The 25617-nt window shown below is 40.2% G+C and overlaps 1 protein-coding gene across 2 annotated transcripts in view; it reads left to right on the forward strand.

The window, feature by feature from the left end:
- Positions 1–25617, forward strand: part of LOC124802460 (putative E3 ubiquitin-protein ligase UBR7) — an 81486-nt gene that overhangs the window by 16246 nt on the left and 39623 nt on the right. For both annotated transcript variants that reach the window (XM_047263245.1, XM_047263244.1), the window contains 2 exons: positions 9505–9654; positions 17216–17357. In XM_047263245.1, coding sequence (XP_047119201.1) covers positions 9505–9654; positions 17216–17357 — 292 coding nt within the window. The remainder of the gene's footprint in view (positions 1–9504; positions 9655–17215; positions 17358–25617) is intronic.

The following is a 25617-nucleotide window of genomic DNA, read 5'->3' on the forward strand; positions in this document are numbered from 1 at the left end:
ACCACTCGCATTCATTTCCCAATAAGCTCAACTTAAAATATATATGTATGATCTGTTGAGATTTTTTTATGTATATGAAATTAATATAATAATTGAATTGTTCACGTATCCATATTCTGGTATAGCCCATTCATATTCTTAAAGTAAAACATATTTGTGTATATAACCATTCAATCTTCTATCCTTATATCCAGTGAAAGGAGACCTGTCTGCAATGCACATCTTCAAAGTGACAGTGTAAACATAATGTACGTCAGAGAGAACATACAACAGGCAGCTATCTGCAGAGGTTTTGCAACTCTTACTGCCTGTGTAAGTCTAATTCACTGTCAGAAATTTGTGTTTTTTAACCTCAGAAGTGCCTTTCCTAAATACACAATTTTTACTTTTAGCGGCAGAAGCAACAAAACTTACATTGCCCTTGGTCTGCTGCTGTGAAAAGTCGCCTGTGCTCTTCACAAACACTAGCCATGTAAATAAACAATTCTCCACCTGAAGATGATGCTGTGGGCCGTTAAAACATGTAGTGGCAAAATAACTGACTGACACAGAAAACAGTTTTTCTTTGTTTTACAGGTTCCTATTGATCACACAAACTCTTTCACGTCACTGTTACTGGTTCCAGCCACTTCCATCTTCATATCTGTTACACACGAAAACAAAGGTATGATCAACTAAGTTCGGTTAGCTGAAGCAAAATCAATCTGTAATAGGCCTAGTGACACATAAGAAAATAAAAAAAAGAAATATTTAAGTAATTAACAGCCATGCATATCAGCCATACATACCATAAAATATTCTGATGTAGGTACATAATAAGTGCTGGTGACGACTCGGGTGTGTCTGGTATTTATACAAATAACACTGATGCCAGCAGAGGACACTACAGCTAGAGTACACAAGTAACCAGTATCACAGATTTAGTAGTTAAAATGTAGTATGGGTAGTAAAACAGTAATTGTGGGTAGCTCCTAGCCTGGCAGTTGTGCACACCAGCCACTAGAAGTGAGAAGATTAGGCCTTCTTACGCAAGTTTAGCCACAGTAAAACAAGAACTTGTTACAGAGAAGCCACAAGGCAGCGTCATTGAGATCCCGTTCCAGGTGTATTTTTAATTAATATTCACTTTTGTTAATTACCTTACACATACGGTTATGGTTTAAAAACTTCTTATATTGGCTTTTACACAATTTGTATTTTACTTTGCCAAGCTAAGAGCTTCCCATTATTACTATTTACGCCTTGTATGTTGATCATAAGCGTGGATCTGATTGCACATATTTTATGTCAGTACATCTTTTATTATCAGACATTCATTTTGCCATGTCCATTGCATTTCAGCTATCAAATAGGCGATACTGGCTATTCATGTACCCTAGCAATAGCGCCCCCTGCTGACTCATTTATTTGTATAAATACCTGACGCATTGGGATAGCCACTAGCACTTACGATGTACCTACATGTATAATTTGCTGTTGATACCTACACAGAATATTTTATAGTTTGTTTGGCTGGTATGTGCAGTTGTTTATCATGTAATGCAATGTAAAATAGATAGATGAAAAAAATCTACTCGCAAAATGGCGACGGGGGGAAACACACAAACAGATTTAACTTTTACAAGCTTTTGGAGCCAGTGACTCCTCCTTCTGGCAGAAGAGTTGAAGGGGAAGGAAGGGGGGGGGGGGGGGTGAAAGAAAAAAGCTGTAGAGTTTTAGGGAAAGGGGTACTGTTTAGGAAAGTCACCCAGAACCCCAGGTCAGGGGAGACTTACCAGATGGGATGAGAAGGAAAGGCTGATTGTTGGGAACTGCACTGGTCAAGATTTGAAAACCTGAGAGCTTAAAGATGGAAGACAGGGTAATATGCAAGACAGAAATTACTACTAAATCGTTGTGCACTAGTTAATAAGAGTGAAAAGCTAAGTGCATTGTACATAACAGTGGTGGGAGGAGGGGGGGGGGTGTTATGTCCTAGCCAGTAATGCCAACCGAGCCCGCTGCCAAAAGGTTGGCAGCATCAAAGTCCGGACGCCGTCCGCATAAGCAGCGCCAGCGATACAGGAAATCGCCGCAAGTCTGCGCGCGCCACCGCTGGCTTCTGGCTTCTTAAGCGCTGGAGTCGCGAGCGCTAGGGCAGTTTTGTATTCGCCGCTCAGTTGTATACTCGCCTCCGAATTGTGTACTTGGTAGTCAGTTGTGTGTTCATCGCAGCAGAGTTGTTGTTTGTCGTCAGCCGACGCTGACCTAGCCGCTCCGACTCGAACCAGACAGATTTCTGTAGACACCGAGATCACTACTGTGTTACTGTATCTTCATTAATAAAAGATAAGTACCGACTTTTATTTAATGTGAGTGTTTGGGCTTTCATCTTTCTGTTCACTGTTCCAGCGGACCGGTCGGCCCGCTATTAAAAGTGTGGCGGTGACTTCGTAAGCCATTTCTACAGCCAAGTGTTTGTCGCTACGAACACCGCCACAAAACTGGCGACGAGGATGGGATTACTGGCTAGGACATAACAGGGGGTGTCAGTGAAATATAGACAAGTCAGAAAATGTAAGTCCTAGAAAGCTAAAATGGAGTAAAGAAAGGAGTGGTTACTGTGAATAAATGCTGAGACGGAAGGAATTAATTTTGGAGCACACCACTTGTTATCCAGTATTATCCTGGTCTTGAATGTATCAATCAGCTACTTTGACAAGGCCATGACTTCCTAAAATCATGCTCTGAGATTAGATCCATTCTTGTCTTAAGATTTTGCCCTCCACATCTAGAATAGCTTTTCGCTGCCTTCCCAATCTCCATAACATACATGTCAGACCCTATGCTCCTTCTGCATCCATCTCTGTGCCCTATGGCTCCTGTCCCTGCTGCAAGACTTTCCCTATGCACCCTCCTGCCACCACCTATTCCACCCCTGTAACTGGCAACTTATACTATCAAAGGGAGAACCACCTGTGAAACGACATGTACACCAGATGTCTTGTAAACACTCTTTGGCCTTTTACATTGGCGTGACCACTACCCTGATACCAGTCAGAATGAATGGACATAGGCAGAGGGTGTATACAGGCAACACACAATATTCTGTTGCAGAGCATGCTGTACAAATGACAGTCACCACCCCAGTACCTGTTTCACTGCACGTGTCATCTGGATTCTTCCCCCAGACACTAGTTTTTCAGAACCCTGCAGGTGGGAACTAGCACTACAACATGTCTTTGGTTCTCACCGCCCACCTGTCACTCATTTACTTTAATTCCTTCTGTCGTAACATTTACTCACAGTAACTACTCCTTTCTTCACTCCATTTTAGTTTTCTACGTCGTTCATTTTCTGACTTGTCTATTTTTTGCTGTCACCTCTCCTGTCTCTATTACATACAATTCACTTAGCTTTTCACTCTTAACTTGTGCAGGATGTTTTAGTAGTAATCTCTGTCTTGCATATTACCCTGTCTTCCACCTTTAAGCTCTCAGGTTTTAAAATGTCATCTGGTGCAGTCCCCAACAATCAGCCTTTCCTTCTCATCCTGTCCGGTAGGTCTCCCCTGACCCGGAGTTCTGGGTGACATTTGTAAATGTTACCCCTTTCCCTAAACCTCTCCAGTCCTTTTCCTTAATTCCTTTCCTTCCCCTTCAACTCTTCTGCCAGAAAAAGGAGCCACTGGCTATGAAAGCTTGAAAAAGTTAAATCCTTTTGTGTGAGGGTGGGTGGGTGGTCCACTGCCACTGCTTGGTAAGTAGACCTTTTTTTATCTATCCATTTACATTATACTATCAGTAATTGATTATTTTCATTGTTATATGTTAATCACATAAATATTTCTTATTTATCAAACAATGGAAACTCCAGGTAGGGATATCAACAATGTAGGAAAAGACAGATTGCTGCCTACTACAAAGAAGACATGTCAGGTTGCAGATAAGTACAATTGAAAGACACAAAAAGCTTTCAGCCACAGCCTTCATCAGCAGAAAAGGACCCCCCCCCCCTCCACACACACACACACACACACACACACACACACACACACACACACACAAAGCAAGCACACCTATTGCACACAGAACCACCAACTCCGGCATCTTGGGCTGGAATCCCGAGATGCTGCAGTTGAGGGTCGTGTGTGTGTTTTTAATGTTCTTATATATCTCCAGACCTGTTATAGATTTTTCTTCAAGTAACTGAACTGAGTTGGTTACAGTACTGTTGTTGTTTGTAACAGATCTGAAGATGACAATAGCTGAAAACGGTGATAGCGATATGTAAAAGTTTTTGTGAGCAAGACGGACCTTTAAAATATTCTGCCACAATATTATCACAGACTCGTTTTCAGACATTGTCATCAATTGAAAACTGTTTTATTTGTATACACTTGTTGTTATATATGGATATCTACATAAAGAATGAGAAAGATAGCCGAGTGCCAGATTACGCGTCTTCACAAGGTAGCATCAACTATAGAACAAGAAATCTAGTACGAACATTTATAGTTACAAATCATTGTTAAAACATTTGACATTTGTTTGTACCCCAAAGGGCAGTAATCTCTCCATAGTTGCACTAACTGATTACTAGAGAGCAGTTATACTGTGATTGAAGGTTTAATACACAGTATGACTATTGTTTGTAAGCCCCCTTTACCCTGAAGCAGACAAGAATTCTCTGCTGTAAATGCTAGGTGTGCGTGATCAAATGGCATTTGCCATGTTTGGCTCTTGTTTGTTTGTGTTCACTCACTTGCTACTGGTTTTCTGTCTTTTAGTGAGCCATCAAAGGAAGTTGTTGTTCTCTCCGCTTTAGCACTAACAGTACAGAAGGCTTTCATCAGCTTTCTTGACGCATTGTGCATGAATGGTGGTGTGGTCTGGAGACAATGTAATGTTGTTAGTAAAAGAATATAGATATTGTATATGCTTCTAAGCTCCGAGACATCCACAAATGACAAAAGTAAAGAAATATGATTGGTAGGAAATTGCCAAAGCACTGAGATGTTCTCCTGGGCACGAGAGAGAGAGAGAGAGAGAGAGAGAGAGAGACGATAAATTCAGTAGATACTTGCAATGGGAAAGGAGTGAATAAGCACAAGCTTTGTAACTATTTTTATTAAAATGAAAAGGCACTGTAAATTTCCCTGAAAGTAAACAAGTGTAAGTATGTATCTCTTAACGATAAGTTAAATTTCAAATATGTAAGTGACACGATCCTTCTCATTCCTTATGTTCATGGTATCTGAACTTAACTTACATGGCTGGTAGATCACAGTTATGTTAGAAATTTTTTATGGTAAATGATGATTTACCAGGTATCATGCTATCTGGTCTCTAAAGAAGTATATAGCAGATGTGATCAAGTAGATTATTTGAAAGCATTATCTTAATTATATGTACTTCTATAAAATCCTTGAAGTGCTTCATTATGTCACTGCATGCATCAGAAACTTTCTGCTTTATAGCAGCTATTGAAATGTCAAACATTCACAAACATAAATGTGTCCAGTTTATAATAATAAGTGTTATTCAGATTATGTTGTTTGTCACAATTTACGGTTTACTTTTAAATTTACTCCTCTGTTGTAGAAAGAAACAAGTGAAAAGCATCAGCTGAGATACAGGCAAAGTTTTGGACTAATACTAAGGAAAGCTGGAACTCCAATTTAGTGTTAAGTGCACTACTTCCATGCATTTCATGTTCATATACAAATTGGCACACCTAAATTCTTCCTTTCCTGTGCCATTTAGCTTACTTTGTCAACCAGTACACTCAGCATGCAAAATAAGCCTCTGTAACTATCAGAGTTTTGCATCGAGGCTGTAAACGTATAGTATTTTATCCTGTGTGCAAGTTATTAGGGCCAGAAAAACAGTAACACAGCATTCAGTGCGTTCTCGTGTTGGGTTTTGTTCCCTCTCATGTATCTCTTGTTTGGATACAAACGAATGGTAGTGATCACTAGTGAATTGTCTTTGAATGCATATTCGCATTTGTTCATTTCTGTTGACTCCAGTTTCAAGGGGATCATCATGATTTGCATAATAGGTAGCTAGTTTGGAATAAGATCAAGTCGTGCTTGAGTTTACATAATTGAATTTTTCGTCTGTGATTGTGGTTTTGTTGGTCAGTTAGGCATACCACACACATTTGCAAATGCTAAGTATGCCATTGTGATATTTGTGTACATGCACTGTAATGGAAACGCTGCTGAGTAATCCCATTAACACTTTTAACTGATGAAGCCACTTTCATGGACACTGAATAAATTTTCAACTGCAAAGACAATAAAATCATTTATTCATATAGATTACCAGGTTTGGCAGTGCTCTGTTGCTATCTTTGGGCCGGCCGGTGTGGCCGTGCGGTTAAAGGCGCTTCAGTCTGGAACCGCGTGACTGCTACGGTCGCAGGTTCGAATCCTGCTTCGGGCATGGATGTGTGATGTCCTTAGGTTAGTTAGGTTTAAGTAGTTCTAAGTTGTAGGGGACTGATGACCACAGAAGTTAAGTCTCATAGTGCTCAGAGCCATTTGAACCATTTTTTTGCTATCTTTGGATTTATGTGTACATTAGACAATCTTTTACACTACATTAAGTGGTGCTGTACACTGTATGTCCATGTTGGTATTGTGAGCTGTTCTGGAAGTTAGCATGTCAGTTTAAAAATAACAGCTATGTATATACATTATTGCGCCAATTACAAGTGTTCACATTCATCACCACTGACAAATCCTGTGATTTTGGCAGATGAAAATTTATTCAGTGTTCATAATACTACAGACTGCCTCCACACTGACAATGTCAGAAGTGTACAAGTCACACCTTCATTTGTGATAGCATCAATACCGTTTTTGGCTCACAGTGGTGGTCCGACTAAACCGACGTGCCTTTGTGGAGAAACATTTTCAAGAACTCTTCTCTGTAAATGCGTGGTGTGATGCAGATAATCAGTTGATTAGGCCCGTTCTTACCAAATTGTTATTATCTAGGATATCGTTATAAACTGCTTCCAACATTATTGGAAGAGATTCCTTTGACAACAAGGATAGCTGTGTTCTTGCAGCATGATGGAGTTCCTGCACATACTGTCAGGTGGCACATCATCTAAATGTAACATTCCCTGGAAGACGTATTGGTAGACATGGTAAAATTTCTTAGCCAGCAAGATCCTCAGGCATTACCCTTTCAGATTTTTGCTGCCTGTTGAGATGGTTGAAAAATGAAGCGAGGTGTGTGTGTGTGTGTGATGTAACAAATTGATTGTGAATAGTACTGTCCTTAAGAAGAAGATAAAGACAACTTAAGAAAAGAGAAACATGGTGTTGTCAAGGGAATTCAAATGTACATCAAAGTTGGAGGTAGGAGTTGTGAAAATCAACTTTGAAATGGTTTGTGTTTGCCCAACATCTGCAAATACTGGTGTTTGTTTGGGTTACATTGTAACAGCTCTGTCTCTGTAACCAATAAAAATTGAACCCAAATTATAAGGAATGTTTCATTTGAGTTAATGTGCACTACCACCTCCTAAAATACGGAGTGGGCCGTAAGTCAGTTGTCAAAAATGCATATGATCCAGTAATAAAAAAATGAAAATACAAATTTATTATTGAACAGAAAAACATTTAGAATTCAATGAAACTACAAAAGATACTCAAAAATTTTCCATCTCGTTCTAAGCAAACATAGCATTTTTTCTAACACTGATTTACAAATTTTATCACAAATCTTGTGGAAGCCTTAGGTTTTCATATTCTGGCTGCATTCATTGCTTCTTGACAGGATAAACCTCATTTTTAGTGTACACCAAACTGAAAAGTCGGTGGAAGTGCTATCTGGAGGTCATAGACGCAAATCAGTAATATCCCGTCTCCCAGTCCGTTCATTAAAGTTTCCATTTAGAAATTCTCTCACAATAGCCCCATAATTCGGTGGTGCTCTGTCTTGTTGAATTATCAGTGTATCCATAATCAAATGCCAATGTTCAAAAAGTGGACTATTTTCCTGTACTGTTAAAAAATTAGGCGCAAATAGCCCACCACTGAGAATCTATGTCCATACCCACATGTCAGGAAGTTTGACTTCCTCTCCATCACTACACAGGGATTTGTAGAATCCCAGTAGATACAGTTGTGCCTCTTCGCTCTGCCAGTTTCTTCGTTGCTCCAAAGAATGCTTTTCCAAAACTTGAAATCGGCTTCTTGTCAGATTGTATACAACTTCCAGAATTCCATATGCCCATACAGATCATCTTCATTTAGGCCTTGAAGTAAAATAGATGTACATTGTCTCAATTTCAGCTTTTCCTGAATACTTATTAGGCTTGTTCTTGCTATTCCTTACTCCTGGGATCTTTTTCTTTGAGATTTAGTTAGTGATTGCACAAAACATAGTGCGAGAACATTAAGTTTTTCCATAGTTCATACATTTTGTCCTATCTAAACAAGCAGAAGCTGTGCTACCGACTCAGTATCTTCAGATCTGAAATTGAATTTGTAAGTACTATGTCGAGATGGAGGTTTCGATTTATTTGGGGAACGTTTTCCAAACATCACTAGCCGGCTGCTGTGGCCGAGCAGTTCTAGGCGCTTCAGAACAGAACTGCGCTGCTGCTACAGTCACAGGTTCGAACCTTGCCTCAGGCATGGATGTGTGTGATGTCCTTAGGTTAATTAGATTAAGTAGTTCTAAGTCTAGGGGACTGATGACCTCACATGTTAAGTCCCATAGTGGTTAGAGCCATTTGAACCGTTTGAAACATCACTAATTATGGCCATGTTTCCACAAATACATGTCTTTCTGTAATTAACTTTCTAATCGTTGTTCGTCAGATAACATCAAAGAATAGCCACCGCATACTTACTATTCTTACTAGAACAGGCTGTACGTTAATTTCATTTCACTGATAATGTTTTTGTGGAGGAGTACATAGAAGCGTATTTAACAGCAATGTATCTCCACTTCTGAGTCCGAGACATAACATAGCTTAAGATCGGATGCTACCTTACAGGCCAGGGATGGACACTAATGTCTGGTCGAATCCACGAATTGTATTAACAATTGTTGTGTGGTACATCGACCAGCCTGTGTTTGATTTTTGCCTAAACTTCAGGGTTTTTTTTGCAAGTGATGGGTACTGTCTCAGAAAAGACAATATACAAACAAATAAAATATATCCACACTCAGGCAGATGGCACATACGGCTTCCCTTAGGTTTACTGACAATAAGTCAGGGAAAAGGGCATCCTGCCATAAAAGTAAGTAACTGCTAAATCATGAAACTAGTGAACTTCACCACAATCGTAATACACACTGCTAAGGAAAAAATCTGCTTATCTTAGCATTAAGTGACAAAATTGTGATTGCTTGTGGTGTTGCTCTGCATGTAAAATGTTAAAAGTACGTTCAGTCATGCCCATAATAATTATATACCAGAGACTTAAGCAACAGTTATTAAGAATGGTCCCCTTCTCCCCCAAAAATTAAGAAAAATATTTCTTTGAATTTGTAGGAGCGAGATAGTGTCAATGAGCTGAACCAGTACAATCAGAATTTCCGTGGCGTGTACTGTACATGCCATAGACCATATCCTGATCCCCAAGATGAAGAGCCTGACGAAATGGTTCAGTGCATTGTGTGTGAAGATTGGTTCCATGGAAGGGTAAGTGTACGCAAAAATTTTATCATTTGTTGTCTGTCATATGTGCAATCACTGCAGAAAAATTTTAAAAATGATTTAAGATCATTTTGACCACATGTACCACAACGAGTTTGGTCATTAGGAATATTTGTGCATTATTTTTTTAATAACTGAGACCACTTTTCCAGCAATATTGTTAAAAAGTAATGCCGACACTAACTACGTAAAAAAAAAATAGGTTTACTTTAGACAGTGTGTTTTGGTACCATGACTTTAAATTGTTGGAGGATGTGAACAGAATATAATGAAATAAATGACTGATTTTACTCATAGTAAACACATTTTTTGTATAGTTGGGGCCCACAGTACGAAAGATGACGTAATATTGCAATTTAAATTGAATCTTCCAAGTTAGATGCCAATAGTTTTATTATGTTTTGTACAATAGGCGTATTTTGGCAGTATTGCTATTGTCAATTACACCTGTGAATATTACATTTGGTGAAGTTCATTTACTTTCACAACATAGATATATTAAGTTAATTGTATATGTATACTTACTGATTAATCCTTTTGTCAATTGTTGCTGTTTTTATGATGGTCACATAAAGTCAAGCAGTAATTTGGCAGTTAGTTGACAGTTTTCAGTGCTGTATCTTCACGAAGTGGTTATAGGTAATCAGCAGTATTGTTTTCAAGAATGAGATAATTTAGGTGTTTTTGTAATCTCTGTTTATTTATTTTTTATTTGTTGTCAAGTCCCAGAATGTCAATAAAATTTTCTAGATAGTAATGTTCTTTTAATATGTTGTGCACATAATTTTTCAAGTATATTCATGTCTGGACCTTTTTCTATGGTGTATAAGATTTGAAATGCAGTTTCAATTTTGTTGCCTTTAAGGTTTTGATTTCTGGAATCCATAAAGTCGATAAAACTGAAACTGCACTTCAAATCTTACATGCAATACCAAGGGAACTAGCCATGAACATACTGGAAGAATTGAAAATTTATATATTCATGGAAAAATTATCCACATGACATTTTAAACGAACAGAGCCAAGTTCAAACATAAATATTACCTAGAAAATTTTATTAACATTTGGGAACATGGCAACAGATAAAAAAATAAACAACCAGAGATTACACAGACAACCAAACTATCGGTCACTCATACAATATTGCTGACAAGCTATTACTACTCAATGAATATGAATATGCCGCATCCTTGAAATATTTCAACAAAAAGTCAAATTACTACTTGACCATTTTGCCACCATAAAAACAGCAACAATTGACAAAAGGATTCATCAGTGATGCAATGTGTACATCTCACCCAGCTAGTCCTAAGTGTACATGTACAATCAACTCCACGTGTAAATCACAAAAGTAAATGAACCTCACCAGCTTTCCTCTGCAGTTGTTTCCTTCCTTTTGCGACCCATTTTGCTGTTGTGCAGCATTCACCTCTAGTCAGAACCAACGAGCACAAAGTGCAGATTGCCACTGAAAGCATTCTTTGCTGCAAGCGGTTCAGTGTCATTTCTGTGTTTACATTTCTAGTAGTTTATGAATACTTTTTTCCCACTGTGTGAAGTCAGCTGGTACAAAATTCTTATTTACTTTCTGCATGTTAAATTAGTTAATCATTTTATGTGTACAGGTTAGGGAGGAAACCTTGTACTGTTAGTTTACCAAATAACATCTCTGGTTGTTATCTTTAATCCTAATAAATAAACTTATTCTACATGAACAACAGTTTGTGAATACTTTTTTCTATGGCTATAGTTATGGCATAGCCTATTCCCAATAGTTTACACCACCTTCTCCCTTTTCTTTCATCTGATTCTTTTTTAGCTGTAAGCCACATATCGAGTCTATTCGCATCAAACTTATCATTTGCCTACCAAAATAAAACTGATGTTACTGCATTCACCTAAGTAATAAAGCAGCCCTAAGGAAGCTACATGTGACTTTCATTGGAGTTGAAGTATCACATAACTACAATCCAATATATCTAGGAAACACTCTAGATTGGTCTTTGACGTTCAAATAATAGTGCATCAAGTTAGTTAAGAAACTTGGCTCACGAGTAAATCTACTTCGCAAGATTTCTGGAAGCAGCTATGATGCGGACGTCAGTTCTCTGTGCTCTGCTGCACTCGCGTTTGTGTAGTCTGGTGGAGAATATTGCTCTCCTGTGTGGAAAACGCTCATACAACAGAAATTGATGTGCATTATTATGAAACCATGAGAGTTAGCACTTGACACTGTCAGATCTACTCCCAGTCAGTGACTGGCTGTCTTGACTGCTTTTCTCCTTAGATCTTGCGGAGCAATGTTAGCTAAGGTAAATTTGTGTAAAAAGATTACTCTTCCCTTGTAAGACTCCCAACGAGATCCACCAACAACTCGCCTGAAATCACACAAACCACCCTGGATAGATTTAAAAAGTATTAGTTCTTTAGACATTACCTCCAAATAGCGACAACTCTGTAATGAACAGCCACCTGACAATACACATCTGGTTCGAGCTCCAACAAAGGAGGTCGTGGAATTCGAAGTACCACAGCAAATCTGGTTGAGGCTGAACTGCTTTAGGACTGGCCAAGGAAGTTGTGGGTACAGCATGAAGAAGTGACGTTTCCTCCCATCTGCCGACTGTGATTGCAGAGCAGAGGAGCAAACAATAAATCACATTGTTAATGAGTGCCCACTTTGAGCATTTAATGGTGATCTAAGAACTTTACATTAAGTGACTCAAAATGCTCTTGACTGATTGTCCATTTGGAGATTTCAGTTCGATTGTAGGTACTTTTGTGTCCTTGTAAAACAATAAGATAAATAAATAATACCAACAAAACTATTCACAAACAGTCAGGTAGTGCCCAGTCCACATATAAACATGCATTCCATGCAACCTGACCACCTGCAGATACTCTGCAGTTGAAGTGACAGACCTCTTCCCTGTATGCTGACTGCCTTGTCCTCTCAGTCTTGTCCAAAATGATTTCCCACGTGCTGTCTCCCGTAACAACTAACATCCCCTCACAGTTTCTGAGCAGTCGTGCAGAAGCTCTGCCTTCATCTGCAAGTGCTTCCTGGGTCTCTCTAACAACCTAATCACTTTTCCTAACTACCTCTTGCAATGCCCTCCCTAAGTGATATTCCACCACCTCCCACACAACCTGTGCAACATTATCTGCCCCTCTTGCCCTCAGCCCCATCCCAATTGGATAGTGTTCCTGTGGGAGACCCCAGTACAAGATGTGTTCCGTATATTCACCCACTTCCTTCTATTCCAGCCCTTTCTTTGACATTCCTTGCAACATTAATAACAAAACATTCCACTCACGTATATGTTTACAGTCAAACCATGGCCAAATGGCCAGCTAGACCACAGTTGCAGAAAATACTGCGACTTCAGCAGCAGGTGTTTCATTTCCTATGCAGTGTAGATATTTGCATCCAGCATCAAGTTTCCAAGTTGCACAGATGGGAATCCTCCATCAGTGTAGTATTTAATCACATAACTCCATGGTCTGCCTCCACTAGACCCACACCTCTCATCCTCCTCCTGTTCCAGTAATGTACAACTCTCCTGTCCCCACACCTACCCCTGAGTCATTTTATCTTCTCCATCTTACTTCCCTCTGTGGTTCCTGTCCCTGTCATCTTACTTTTCTCTTCTACTCTTTATCACGCCTCCCCATCTACTGTTTTATTTTTCTTCTTAGTGTTGTTGACACTCCTAAGCAATCCCACAATCTACTGCCGCGTGTATTCGCATTCCACCCCTCTGTGATCTTTCCTAAGCCCTTCTTGTAGTCCTCCTCCTCCTCACCACCACCACCACCACCACCACCACCACCACTACCACTACCACTCACCTTTCCCCACCACCTCACACCATCTGAAATCACTAATTATCCGAGACTAGCGGCAGCATTGAGAGACAATAGGTGGGGTGTGTGCTAGCTTTGATGGAAGACACTCTCAAAAAGATAAATCATCATCCCCACTTGCATGTCAAATTGCAGACAGTGTGTTTTGTGTGATATTACCTGTTTTATACAGTTTGCGTTTTGGAAAATCATTGTTCTCTTTGCCTCTTGTGTTGTTATGCTGGATGTTTTTTGATCTCAAACATAGTTACGTTGATTTTGAGATCAAGTAAATGCATATGTTTAAAAGCTTATCTCTATTTATAAACGGTAGAGAGCATTGCTCTCGGCTTAAGTTTACATTGTTTACTTTAAGTGGTGATGTAATGATGTCGAAGTGCATTTGAAATGACTTGCTGATTGGTAGCACAGTCCAGTCAAAGTTCGGTTGAAACGTGATAGTTTGGTTATAAGTTCTTGAAGCTGGTAGTGATATCAGAAGCAGCATGGGTGCAATTACTGAAGAAACTGAGTTAAGATAGAGAAGACATTCCGTGTTCAGGGAATACTCACACCTCTCAGGTAATGGACGTGGTGATTGTCACAGACAGAGCATATTGGTAACTCATCTTCATCCATGTTTTACATTGTGACAGCAGAATTTATTTTTATGACATTATTAAGATAAGTTCATTCTCATATCAGTAGGCCTGAAGAAATGTCCTATCAGTTAAGTGAGATGGGAGGATAAAGATGTGTCAGAGATCAATGTTGTGCAAATACGCCAGTTGTCATAAGTTATTAACAGAAGTTAAGGGTGGGGATTTTACCAGTCCAAATGCTGTTCCTCAACAGCACGTAGGTTTACAATACCAGTTTTGTGGTAAGCGACAAAAAAATACCCTCTATTTTTAGTGCCAGAATTGAAGCAATTGAATATTCATCAGACTGTTCTGTTTGTTTGTTCTAGTGTCTCAGTGTGTGACTCAGACTTATTGTGGAGAGTTGGATATTCAAATTGTCAGTCCTCTCTCTCTCTCTCTTTTTCCTTCCTTTTTTTTGGGGGGGGGGGGGGGGGGGGGCAGACTAATATGTAGCATAGAGCAAGATCCAGGTGAGCTTGAAAGACAGTACATTGGTTAAGAGAAGGAAAAGACAGTGACTGTGATGTTACAAGGTGTAGTTCACAACAGTACTGAATAGTTCCAAAAAAGAAAGAATGACTTGGGTTTAAATCCCACCAACAATGAGGGTGTTAAAGCCAGTAAAGGGGTTTGTACTCAGGAAGGAAATAACATGTCTTCTATGCCCTTTCACCAGAATTTAAGCAGTTTAGGGCAACCATGGAAATGTTAAATCAGAATAGCAGGGCAGGGATTTGATCCACCGTCCAGTGTTAAGTTACTGTGTCAACTCATTCAGTGACCAGGCATAGCAATTATTCTGGACACAGACTGTGATTGGAGGTTAAGTACATCTCACATTATTTTGCTTTGTAACTTCACCTCTGTGCCTCTTAAATTGTGTGCCAATATAATATTGATTGTGGTGAATATCTTGTGAACTTAAAGGACTATGGATGTTTTATGAATTTGTGACCCATTCTGTGTGTCAGTTTATAGTTTAGTGGCACAGCAAAGCAGAGCTGCGTCGGACAGTTGTTGCAGTACTGCTTAATGTGCAGGTATAGTGGGGGGGGGGGGGGGGTCAGGGAGCAACTCGCTTTACTGTGTGAACGATAAATGTGCAAGTCAGCCAGTCTGAAATCTTTCTCAGATGATCTGATTGTAAAGAACTCTCTCTCTCTCTCTCTCTCTCTCTCTCTCTCTCTCTGTTTCTTTCTTAGCTTCATAATGAACTATTTTGTTTATCGTCATTAAGTAAACTACTGCACATAAGATCATATGTTGCTGCCTAACAAACGCAGTAAGTGTACTGAACTATTATCTAAACTTTGGATGGGATTTATAACTCATTCGAGTCTCAACAAAATGGATTGTACATTACAGAGAGCACTGTGGTCCACTTACAAGCCCAGACGATAAAGGAAAAATGAAATATTCATAATACCCGTGTACTCATGAACAGTTTGAGATATCAAAGCAAGATTTCGGCAAATGATAGCAAGCAAAGAGGAGAGTATGTTGCCATATGGTTACTGTATGTAACTTCCTTATCTAGCACTCTACACAAACTACTACAAATTTTTTTCAGAGTAATTTTTTAAGGGTCATTAATAATTGGTGAAACAAGAATTGTTACACGTTCCTAGAAACCAATAGTAGTTTTCGAGATCTGGCTCTGACATTACGATTCACAACCATTGTAAGAATTGTGGAGTCCGAAATCTTTCTGAATGCCTTCCCAGAAAACTATTTTAAACAATCGGTTCAGGAGCCCTTTCATAGTTTAAATGATTGCAAAAGTGTACTTGACCTCTTCGCAAGAAATAATTTTGAGCAAACGGAGCGTCATGTATCAATGGGAATTGAGAGATATATGCCAAACAAACTAATAAGAGGGGTAGAAGGGGTTAGAAGCTGTGGTTGTGTTGGGATGGACAAGGATATTGTGTAGGTTTGCTGAGCAATGGAGTACCACTGTGGGAGGGATGGGAAGGATAGTGGTAGGACATTCCTCATTTCAGGGTACAAATCCCAAACCCCTCATCTGCTTCAGATTCATTGATGACGTCTTTGTGATCTTGATCGAGAGTGAGGACAATCCATCCACATTCTCCCAGAACTTGTAACCCTTCTCCCCCACTTGCTTCACCTGGTCCTCCTCCATCCAACCTACACAATATCCTCGTCCGTCCGTACACAACCACTGCTCCCAACCCCTTGCCTCATGGTTCATATCCCTGTAATAGACCTAGATGTAAGACCTGTCCCAGACATCCTCTCCACCATCACCACTGACAAACTATGACCAAGAAACTGCTGGACCACCCAGTTGCTGAGAGACTGCCAACATGACATTCTTAGTTTCAGTGACTGTTTCACAGCCTGTGCCATTTGAATCCTTCCTACCAATACCAGCTTCCCTGAATTGTCCAGGTGGAAACTCTCCCTACAATATATCCTACATTACTGTAACCCTCCTGGCCTCAGTCTTTGTTAGTCATTGTCCCTTAACCACCTTCCCCTTCTCTGTTCCCATTCCAACACTACACAGCCCTTTATTCCACCAATGCACCCACTGTCTTTTTACTTTCCTCCTTTTCTGCTACTCCCACCCTGTTCTACCACTCTCTGTCTAACCTCCCAACTCCACGTAGCTGTCTTGGAAACTCCTCACATAATCCCCGTGTTCTCCCACAAGGAGCACTTTACGGTCCCCCAGCTCTACACTGCTATCCGTCCCCCTTGCCACTCCCGCCTCCTCCTGACCCCCACCACCCTATTTGCTTCTCCCATCATACGCTGCTGCTTGGAGTCTGGTCTTGGCAGCCAGAGACTGGTCTTGTGTGTGTGTGTGTGTGTTGTCCAATTCCAGTGAAGACCTTTTTGGCCAAAAGCTTACTCCTTTGACAGTCTTTTTGTTGTGCCTATCTGCGACTCAGCACCTCCGCTATATGGTGAGCAGCAGCAATCCTCTTAATAATAGTGTCATTATTCCATCTTGAATTTTCCATTGTTTTATCTTTGTTTATTAATGCAATGTTAATTATGTACTGAGGCCACATATAATTTTTCAGCACTTAGGCCAGCCAATGCCTGAAGAATATGCTGAAATGGTATGTTCAGCATGTGTCAAGCAGCATAATTTCTTGGCGAGGTATGCTGCAGGGCCTGTAGTCAACGTTACAGATGATGGTGCTGATGCAACAATAAAACAAGGTTTGACTTCTTTATAAATATGTGTAGTTAAGAACACTTCGTAGACATATTGCAGTTTCAGCTTTGGGGTGTCACAATGTATTTGTAGCTTTTGATATTTGTGATCAACTTTTAGGACAAGCAGAAAGCAAGAAAATCTACTTCTAGGACAAGCAGTAAACAAGAAAATATTTTTTAGACAAAAATCCATCTTCATTCTTCAGATAAACTAGTAGAGAATGCCTTCTCAGAAGTCTTATTGTGCTGTTTATCCTTAGTGTGAAGTTTTAACTTTTTTACAGTGCCTTCTACATTAGGTGTACCATTTATGCTTAATGGGCTGTAAGTTGAGTATAAAAAATTGCCAGCATGACAAATAGAACTGAGGGACATTGACATCAGTTTTAAAATTGGTGAGAGTTCATATTCAATGAGAAAGTGACACCTGTGTCATTTGAAGGATTTCAACATAAATCTTGACCCAGGATGTTTTCAGAAGTCTGAATTAAAAGAAAATGGGGAAGATGAAGTAGTAACGCAGCTTAATATAATGATTTGGTTTTGGTTGTATTTTGATAGCACAGCATGGATTGATGTGCCTGATAATCGTCTAAAATGGTCCAACAATGAATCAATTGTATTACTTTTAAAGATTAATATGCTCCAATAGGACATTTTCAGTAGTAATTATATTTTGACTAAAGTTCAGTCTTGATCACATCATGTATGTTTTAATGATATAGGTAACCGGTTTCGGTTCTTTCTACAAAACCATCATCAGACCCATGGCTCCCTTAGGATGGTAGGCGGAGCTCTCCTCGCTGCTACGCAGTCGACTGATAAGGGAGCCATGGGTCTGATGATGGTTTTGTAGAAAGAACCGAAACCGGTTACCTATATCATTAAAACATACATGATGTGATCAAGACTGAACTTTAGTCAAAGTATAACAATTAATTGATCACTGCTTTCCAAAAATGTTTACCAAAATTCAGTAGTAATAATTTTGAATGCTTGGTGTTCTTCAGCTTGTAAATATTTGTTAAAAGTCACATTCTAAATGCCATGAGCTGCACTTAACATGTTTATCAGCCAACTTGATGTCCAACTTGGAAGTTCCTCTCCTAGTACACAGGTTGTCATGTATGTTATTGCTGTCAGTTTTTAGGCATTGACGTTTCTTGGTCATATTTGATGTAACTGTGATATAGTATCAACATGGAACTGACATTGTAAACAGGCCTCTACCGGTTTAGCTAATAAATATTTTAAGGGCAGCTCATGATTTTTGAAGATGCCCTTCAACAAATTTACAGTAGTTATTTGTAGCTTGTGGGATGTGCCCCATACCCTGCTATTTATCTTCTGCTGGTCACCGTGTAATATGTTTACAAACTTCTTTGTGTGCATTTATCACATGTATATAGAGTGTTTGTGATCTGTACAGCCACTTGGGGTGTAAGCACCTACGGATTGTGAATAGGTATGGATGTCAAAGTCATTCATATTAAAGTAGCTGTCTCGTACTCACGTCTGGATTGATGTGACGTCCATATTGCGCCATTAGTGGACTCTTTTGTAACTGTCACTGCTTTAATAAGATCATAAACGTTGTTGGAAGTTAAAATTAAATGTTAATTACGATGTGGCAGCAGTTCGACAGCTCCACTATTACGACGCTATATGTTTACTAAGATTGTACAGATGAACAGTGATATTGTTTTACTAGCTAAAATTTTTTAAGATTATCTTTACCAGAGAAGGAAAGTTGCTACTCATCATATAGCGGAAATGCTGAGTCGCGATAGGCACAACAAAAATATTCACACAATTATAGCTTTCGGCCATTAAGGCCTTTGTCAGCAGTACACACACACACACACACACACACACACACGCACACACGCACGCACGTGCTATGAAGCAGTCATTGAGATGAGGGATATCATATTTGTCAGCGTGTTAAGCAACAGGGTGGTCCACTTGGTTTTCAGCTACAGTTTGTCGGTGGCCGTTCATGCGGACAGACAGCTTGTTGGTTGCCACGCACACGCAAACGCCACTTGCACACACGTCTGCAGTCTCAGAGAACTGAAACCGCACTGTGAGCAGCAGCACCAGTGCATGATGGGAGTGGCAACTGGGTGGTGGTAAGTAGGAGGCTGGGGTGGGGAGGGGGAGGGATAGTATGGTGGAAGTGGCAGACAGTGAAGTGTTGCAATTTAGATGGAGGGCAGGAGAGAAAGTGCGGAGGGGGGAGGGGGTAAGTAGAGGAAAGGAGAGAAATAACAAGAAGAAATTAAAAGACTGGGTGTGGCAGTGAAATGACGGCTGTGTAGTGCTGGAATGGGAACAGGGAGGGGGCTGGATGGGTGAGGACAGTGACTAACGAAGATTGAGGCCAGGAAGGTTACGGGAACGTAGGATGTATTGCAGGGAAAGTTCCAACCTGCGCAATTCAGAAAAGCTGGTGTTGGTGGAGAGGATCCACGTGGAACAGGCTGTGAAGCAGCCATTGAGGGGATTGATATCATGTTTGGCAGCGTGTTCAGCAACAGGGTGGTCCACTTGTTTTTCAGCCACAGTATGTCGGTGGCCGTTCATGCGGACAGACAACTTGTTGGTTGCCATGCCTACATAGAATGCAGCACAGAGGTTGCAGCTTAGCTTGTAAATCATGTGACTGGTTTCACAGGTAGCCCTGCCTTTGATGGGATTAGTGATGTTAGTGACCGGACTGGAGTAGGTGGTGGTAGGAGGATGTATGGGACAGGTCTTGCATCTAGGTTTATTACAGGGGTATGAGCCATGAGGTAAGGGATTGGGGGTTGTGTAAGGATGGATGAGTATATTTTGTAGGTTCAGTGGATGGCAGAATATCACGGTAGGTGGGGTGGGAAGGATAGTGGGCAGGACATTTCTCATTTCAGGGCACAACGAGAGATAATCGAAACCCTGGCGGAGAATGTAATTCAGTTGCTCCAGTTGATGATTCATTGCGAAACCTTTTGGTATTCTGTGCAGAATCTGTAGTAAATTTTTGATCGTGAGTACAAGACAGCTACTTTAATATGAATGACATTGACATCCACACCTATTCTCACTAAAATTGTAATTGTAGGTATTTGAAAGTGGTGATAAAGCCGAAACAGTCTGTCGTAATTGTAAATAAAGATTACTCATTATAAGCAGCTGTTTGCTGTATCTACTGTAACAATCCTGTCGTTATCAGACATATATTACACTGCTGGCCCTAAAGAAGAAAAATTGTTGATGATATCGTCTTATGAAATAAAGGGGAACATTCTGTGTTTTATTCGCTTAAGAGTCAAATTGGTGAAGATAATCGAAGGCATCAAATATAATGTGTGTTGTGGACATGAACATTCTTAAACAAGGTTAAAACAAATTTTCGCCTTGGATTTTTAATAAAACCAAGCTTAATTTTATATTTTTAAGATTTTTATTCAATGATTGTCGGTAAGGGATTCAATTTTAAGGTAGTGTACTTTGACAATCCTAGCAAGATGACAGAGTTGGGTGTTCTAACATTTCCCTTGGAATTAGTCTCATCAATTTTTCCTTTTGGCAGTCACTCTTTCATGGCTTGAAGGTCATTTTAAATTCATCATTCAAATGAACTTCTTTTTAACACGCTTTTATTGTTTGTAATCCTGAGACGGAGGAGGGGAATAAGCCTTTGATTTGCCTAAATGATAGTTGAAAACAGCCATTCAGTCTGAACATTATACCCAACTGTCTTCAATACAGATTGAATATAGGTGTGCTCACCTCCCTTTATGGTAAGTTAGTGCAATAAACTGTATGACTAGGTCGCTTGCCCAGTCAGTACACTTTATTCTTTGCTGTCCTGTAGAATGATGAGATGTGCTCCAAATCCCTGTGTGTGGCACAGGCAACTCACAGGGTGTATACGACCCGGGAGATCTGGGAAAAACCCAGGATTTTTTTCATCCAGGAGAAAACCGGGAAAAACCCGGGAATTTTTTAGGATTCCGGGAATTTTTCGTTGTTTTAGTTTTCAGTTAAAGTTTTGTAATTTTGACCTGTAAGAACTGATACTCTAACATCTACATACATACATATTACTGTATCCCGCTGCTGCAGAATAATACTGCAGCATTTAAACGTGAACGAGAGAGAAAAAAAACGAAAATAAAACTTAAATTGCAAAGTAAATGCGTCATATAAAATAACACAGTGCACGTACAAGCGTCTGCCAACAGCAAAATGTGTCAAAGGCTTTAGGAAGACTATGCAATGCTTCATAACAACAAACTGCCTCCGATGAGCGTGACGTCACAACTGTTTACAGTAGATTCATTTAAGCAGTTATGAGCGGGCTCATGCACACGCGCAGTTGAGTCGCGTATGAGTGATACCTTCTCCCGCTTCTGGCTACAGAAATGTGGTTGCTGGCTGTGTAGGCAGTAGTAGCAGCAACCAGCCACATGGATCCAGGAAAAATTTTACTGGCGCGCCCAAGCTGCCAGATTCACACGTGTGCAGCAGGCCCGGATCAGGGGGTGGGGGGTGGCAGGTGACAAACCGGGGTATCTGAACCGGGCGGCAATTTTGAGGGGAGGGTGCAAATTCATATCCTTGAGGGAAAAAACCTTGTTTCACAAAGCACCTAGCATTCAGCGCATGTCGGTGTATCGATTATTCATATGATTTTGAAATGCACCCCTTGCTGGTTTTTGGACATTTTTTAACACATTCTAAGTTGATTTCTGAATGAATTATACATTAATTTTTGAATGCGTGCATAGAGTACGTGATGTCTGCCAGGGGAATCCTCGTCGTCTGTAGAATTGAGCTTTCCTGCAGACAAAACGGAATGGGGCTATACGAGCTGAGCGGAATAAATTCGAACCGGTGAATGCCAACTGCTGCTTCTTTATGTGGTTGATTCAGCTTGCAAATATTCAGCGTTGTTATAATTACTGGCGAAATCCATCGATTCAGACTGCCAGAGTGGAAATAAACGACTAACAGGAATAACAGGTAAGAAAGATTATTTATTTATCTTCTCGTTGTATCCAAGAAAGTGAAGTTTTGACAAAATTTTTGGCCAGATCGCTACACTAGACAGGGCCAGTTAGTCCTCGGCTAGAAGCCGCGTAAGTTCCATTCTGGGAGTAGTGCGGAAAACGCATTGTACAAACACATAATAACACCTAACCGGAGAATAATCGCTGGATAACTAAACCGGTGTGGCAGGATTAGTAAAGTTAACCGGAGAATCAGTTTTGACAGTGGTAGGAATAGTTACAGAATTAGTGATGACAAGATTGTTTGTCAGAATGAGGAAGGAGAAGAAACGGGGACATCACACAAATTATGAAAGAATATGACAATTCCAAATTTATACAAATAATTTCGTTCTACTTTTCGGCCTCGTGCATGAGAAACTGGAGCGTATGAATGAAATGTGAAACTATTTCCTAACATAAAGCTTTTTGATTGTAGTAGGCCGAATGCGTATTTCGTATTGGTACTTTGTAAATTATATTGTCGTACTATAAAAATGATCATTATTGCTCGTACTATAAAAATGATCATTATTCCCAAAACAGTCTCAGTTATTTGGTGTGTGTTAAAATTGCTGCAATATTAGAAAGGCTTATTTTGTTTTATCCAGCACACTGACAAAATAAACGTAATTAGATCGAGAAACCATGCCAGTCTTGGGTACCATTTGTATTAACAGGTTTTTAAGTATTAGACGACGACCTTTAGCACGCCATGTAAAACTGTAGCAAGATTAGAGAGAAAAATCACTATGACCTAAGGATTGAAGAAATGTGTACTGTCTTGCCTGTCTCTTGTCTTTACTGGTTTTAGATATCATATATTTAATTTTATGTCACACAGAAGAGCAAGTTATTGGCTAATAGGCAATAAAGAGTCCAGATTTTCTGAAGAGTTCTTGTTCTCTCAGTTACAAATAATTCCATCCATTATTAATTGCATTTTTTTTTAAAAGTTTATTTTTAAGAGGGGGCAGGATGTCAAACCAGCGGACTGGGAGCAGGAGAAGCACTACAGTACATTTTAATTTCCTCTGCCATGAAATAGTTTGATGGCATCCATTACAAAATACACGTTTGAGTTCCACAGAGTGAAATACAGTAACGTGCGGTATAAGAATGTTGTTTGAAGAGGTGTGGCACTGCACGTCGGCACACTCAATCTCCAGGTGATGCGTGTTTACATTTAGTGATTCTTCTGTTTCCTCTTTGTTTATTGCTCTCACATCAAATGAAAACAAGATGGATTTCTGTGACTGGGAACTATCAAGTGAATTACGATACATTAACATAATTACGAAAGACTAAAATATGTTACTAATTTCAGATTTTATTTCCACCTTTCTGACAGCCAAGCTTTGCAGGACAATACAGTTATTTTTGTTGGTTTGCTAAGGAAATTTGGCTTTTATTAAGCTTTCCTGCTGAGGCAGTAAATTTATTCGAAACTAAGTGTTTAATTGCACACTATTGGCTAGTTTCAACTGTTCGTTGCATTTGAAGTGCACGTTTTCATCTTCTAGCACGAATGGCATGATGCCATAATAAAGAACTATATATAAGATAATACAGTACTGGTATTCTAAGAAAATTTACGTCCCGAAAACCACACCGAAAAGCTTAATATCAGGTCGAGGGCTGGATTAGGAATCTGGACATACGAATGAACGCTTTAAGGCGAACTGTGCATTTTACTATGGTTCACGAAATTCCGACGCTCTTGGAGTATTCTCTGATGTCTTGTTTCTTACATAATGTAAGAAAGATCTTTTAATATTTTAAAACAAATACTAACAAAGAGATAGAGGGGCTGGCCAGTACTTACCTCAGCTCAGTACAGCCGATAGATACACAAAACAGAACAGAAAATTTACGTTCCTAGCTTTCGGAACAAATGTTCCTTCATCAGGGAGGAGAGAGGGGAAAGGAAGGGAAGAAGGGAAAGTAGATTCAGTTACTCACAACCCAGGTTATGAAGCAACAGGGAAAGGAAAACAGGGAGGGTAGCAAGGATGGAGGCATGGTTGTCAGAGGGAAGCCAAAGATATTCTACTGTAAGTACTGTGCCAGCTTCAAACCAAAGAGGATGCATACAGAAGTAAAGAGGTATATAGTATAAAGATAAACACAACTATGTAGGATGAAAAGATGCGTGAATGGCTAAAGAGGAAAGGGAAAGAGGTGAAGACTGAAGAGTAAATGGGAGTGAGGTTGGTTTAACGTAGGTTCAGTCCAGGGGGATGGCGGGATGAAAGGATGTGTTGGAGTGCAAGTTCCCATCTCCGCAGTTCAGAGGGACTGGTGTTGGGTGGGAGAAGCCAAAAGGCACATACAGTGTAGCAGGTTCCTAGGTCCCTAGAATTATGCTGGAGGGCATGATCCGCTACTGGGTATTGGACATCTCCTAGGCGGACAGTTCGTCTGTGTCCGTTCATGCGCTCAGCCAGTTTAGTTGTTGTCATACCGATGTAAAAGGCTGTGCAGTGCAGGCATGTCAGTTGATAAATGACATGTGTAGTTTCACACGTGGCCCTGCCTTCAATTGAGTATGTTTTACCAGTAGCGGGGCTGGAGTAGGTGGTTGTGGGGGGATGCAGGGGCAGGTTTTGCAGCGGGGTCGGTTACAGGGGTAGGAACCGCTGGGTAGAGAAGGTAGTCTGGGAATATTGTAGGGTTTAACAAGGATATTACGGAGGTTAGGGGGCCGACGAAAGGCAACTCTGGGTGGTGTGGGGAGAATTTTGTCAAGGGATGATCTCATTTCAGGGGTTGACTTGAGAAAGTCATATCCCTGGTGGAGTAATTTGTTGATGTTTTCGAGGCCAGGATAATGTTGGGTGACAAGGGGGATGTTTCTGTGTGATCTGGGGATAGGAACATTGTTGTTGGACGGGGAGGAATGTATTGCTCGGGAGATCAGTTTGTGGACAAGGTCTGCAGGATAGTTGCGGGAGAGGAAAGCACTGGTTAGGTTATTGGTGTAATTGTTCAGGGATTCGTCACTGGAGCAGATATGTTTGCCACGAATACCTCGGCTGTAGGGAAGGGAGCGTTTGATGTGGAATGGATGGCAGCTATCAAAGTGAAGGTACTGTTGTTTGTTTGTGGGTTTGATATGGACAGAGGTGTGGATGTGAGCTTCAACAAGATGAAGGTCAACATCCAGGATGGTGGCTTGGGTTTTGGAGAAGGACCAGGTGAAATTCAGATTCGAAAAGGAGTTGAGG

Source organism: Schistocerca piceifrons, chromosome 6 (genome assembly GCF_021461385.2).
Source record: "Schistocerca piceifrons isolate TAMUIC-IGC-003096 chromosome 6, iqSchPice1.1, whole genome shotgun sequence".
In the NCBI taxonomy this organism is placed as follows: Eukaryota; Metazoa; Arthropoda; class Insecta; order Orthoptera; family Acrididae; genus Schistocerca; species Schistocerca piceifrons.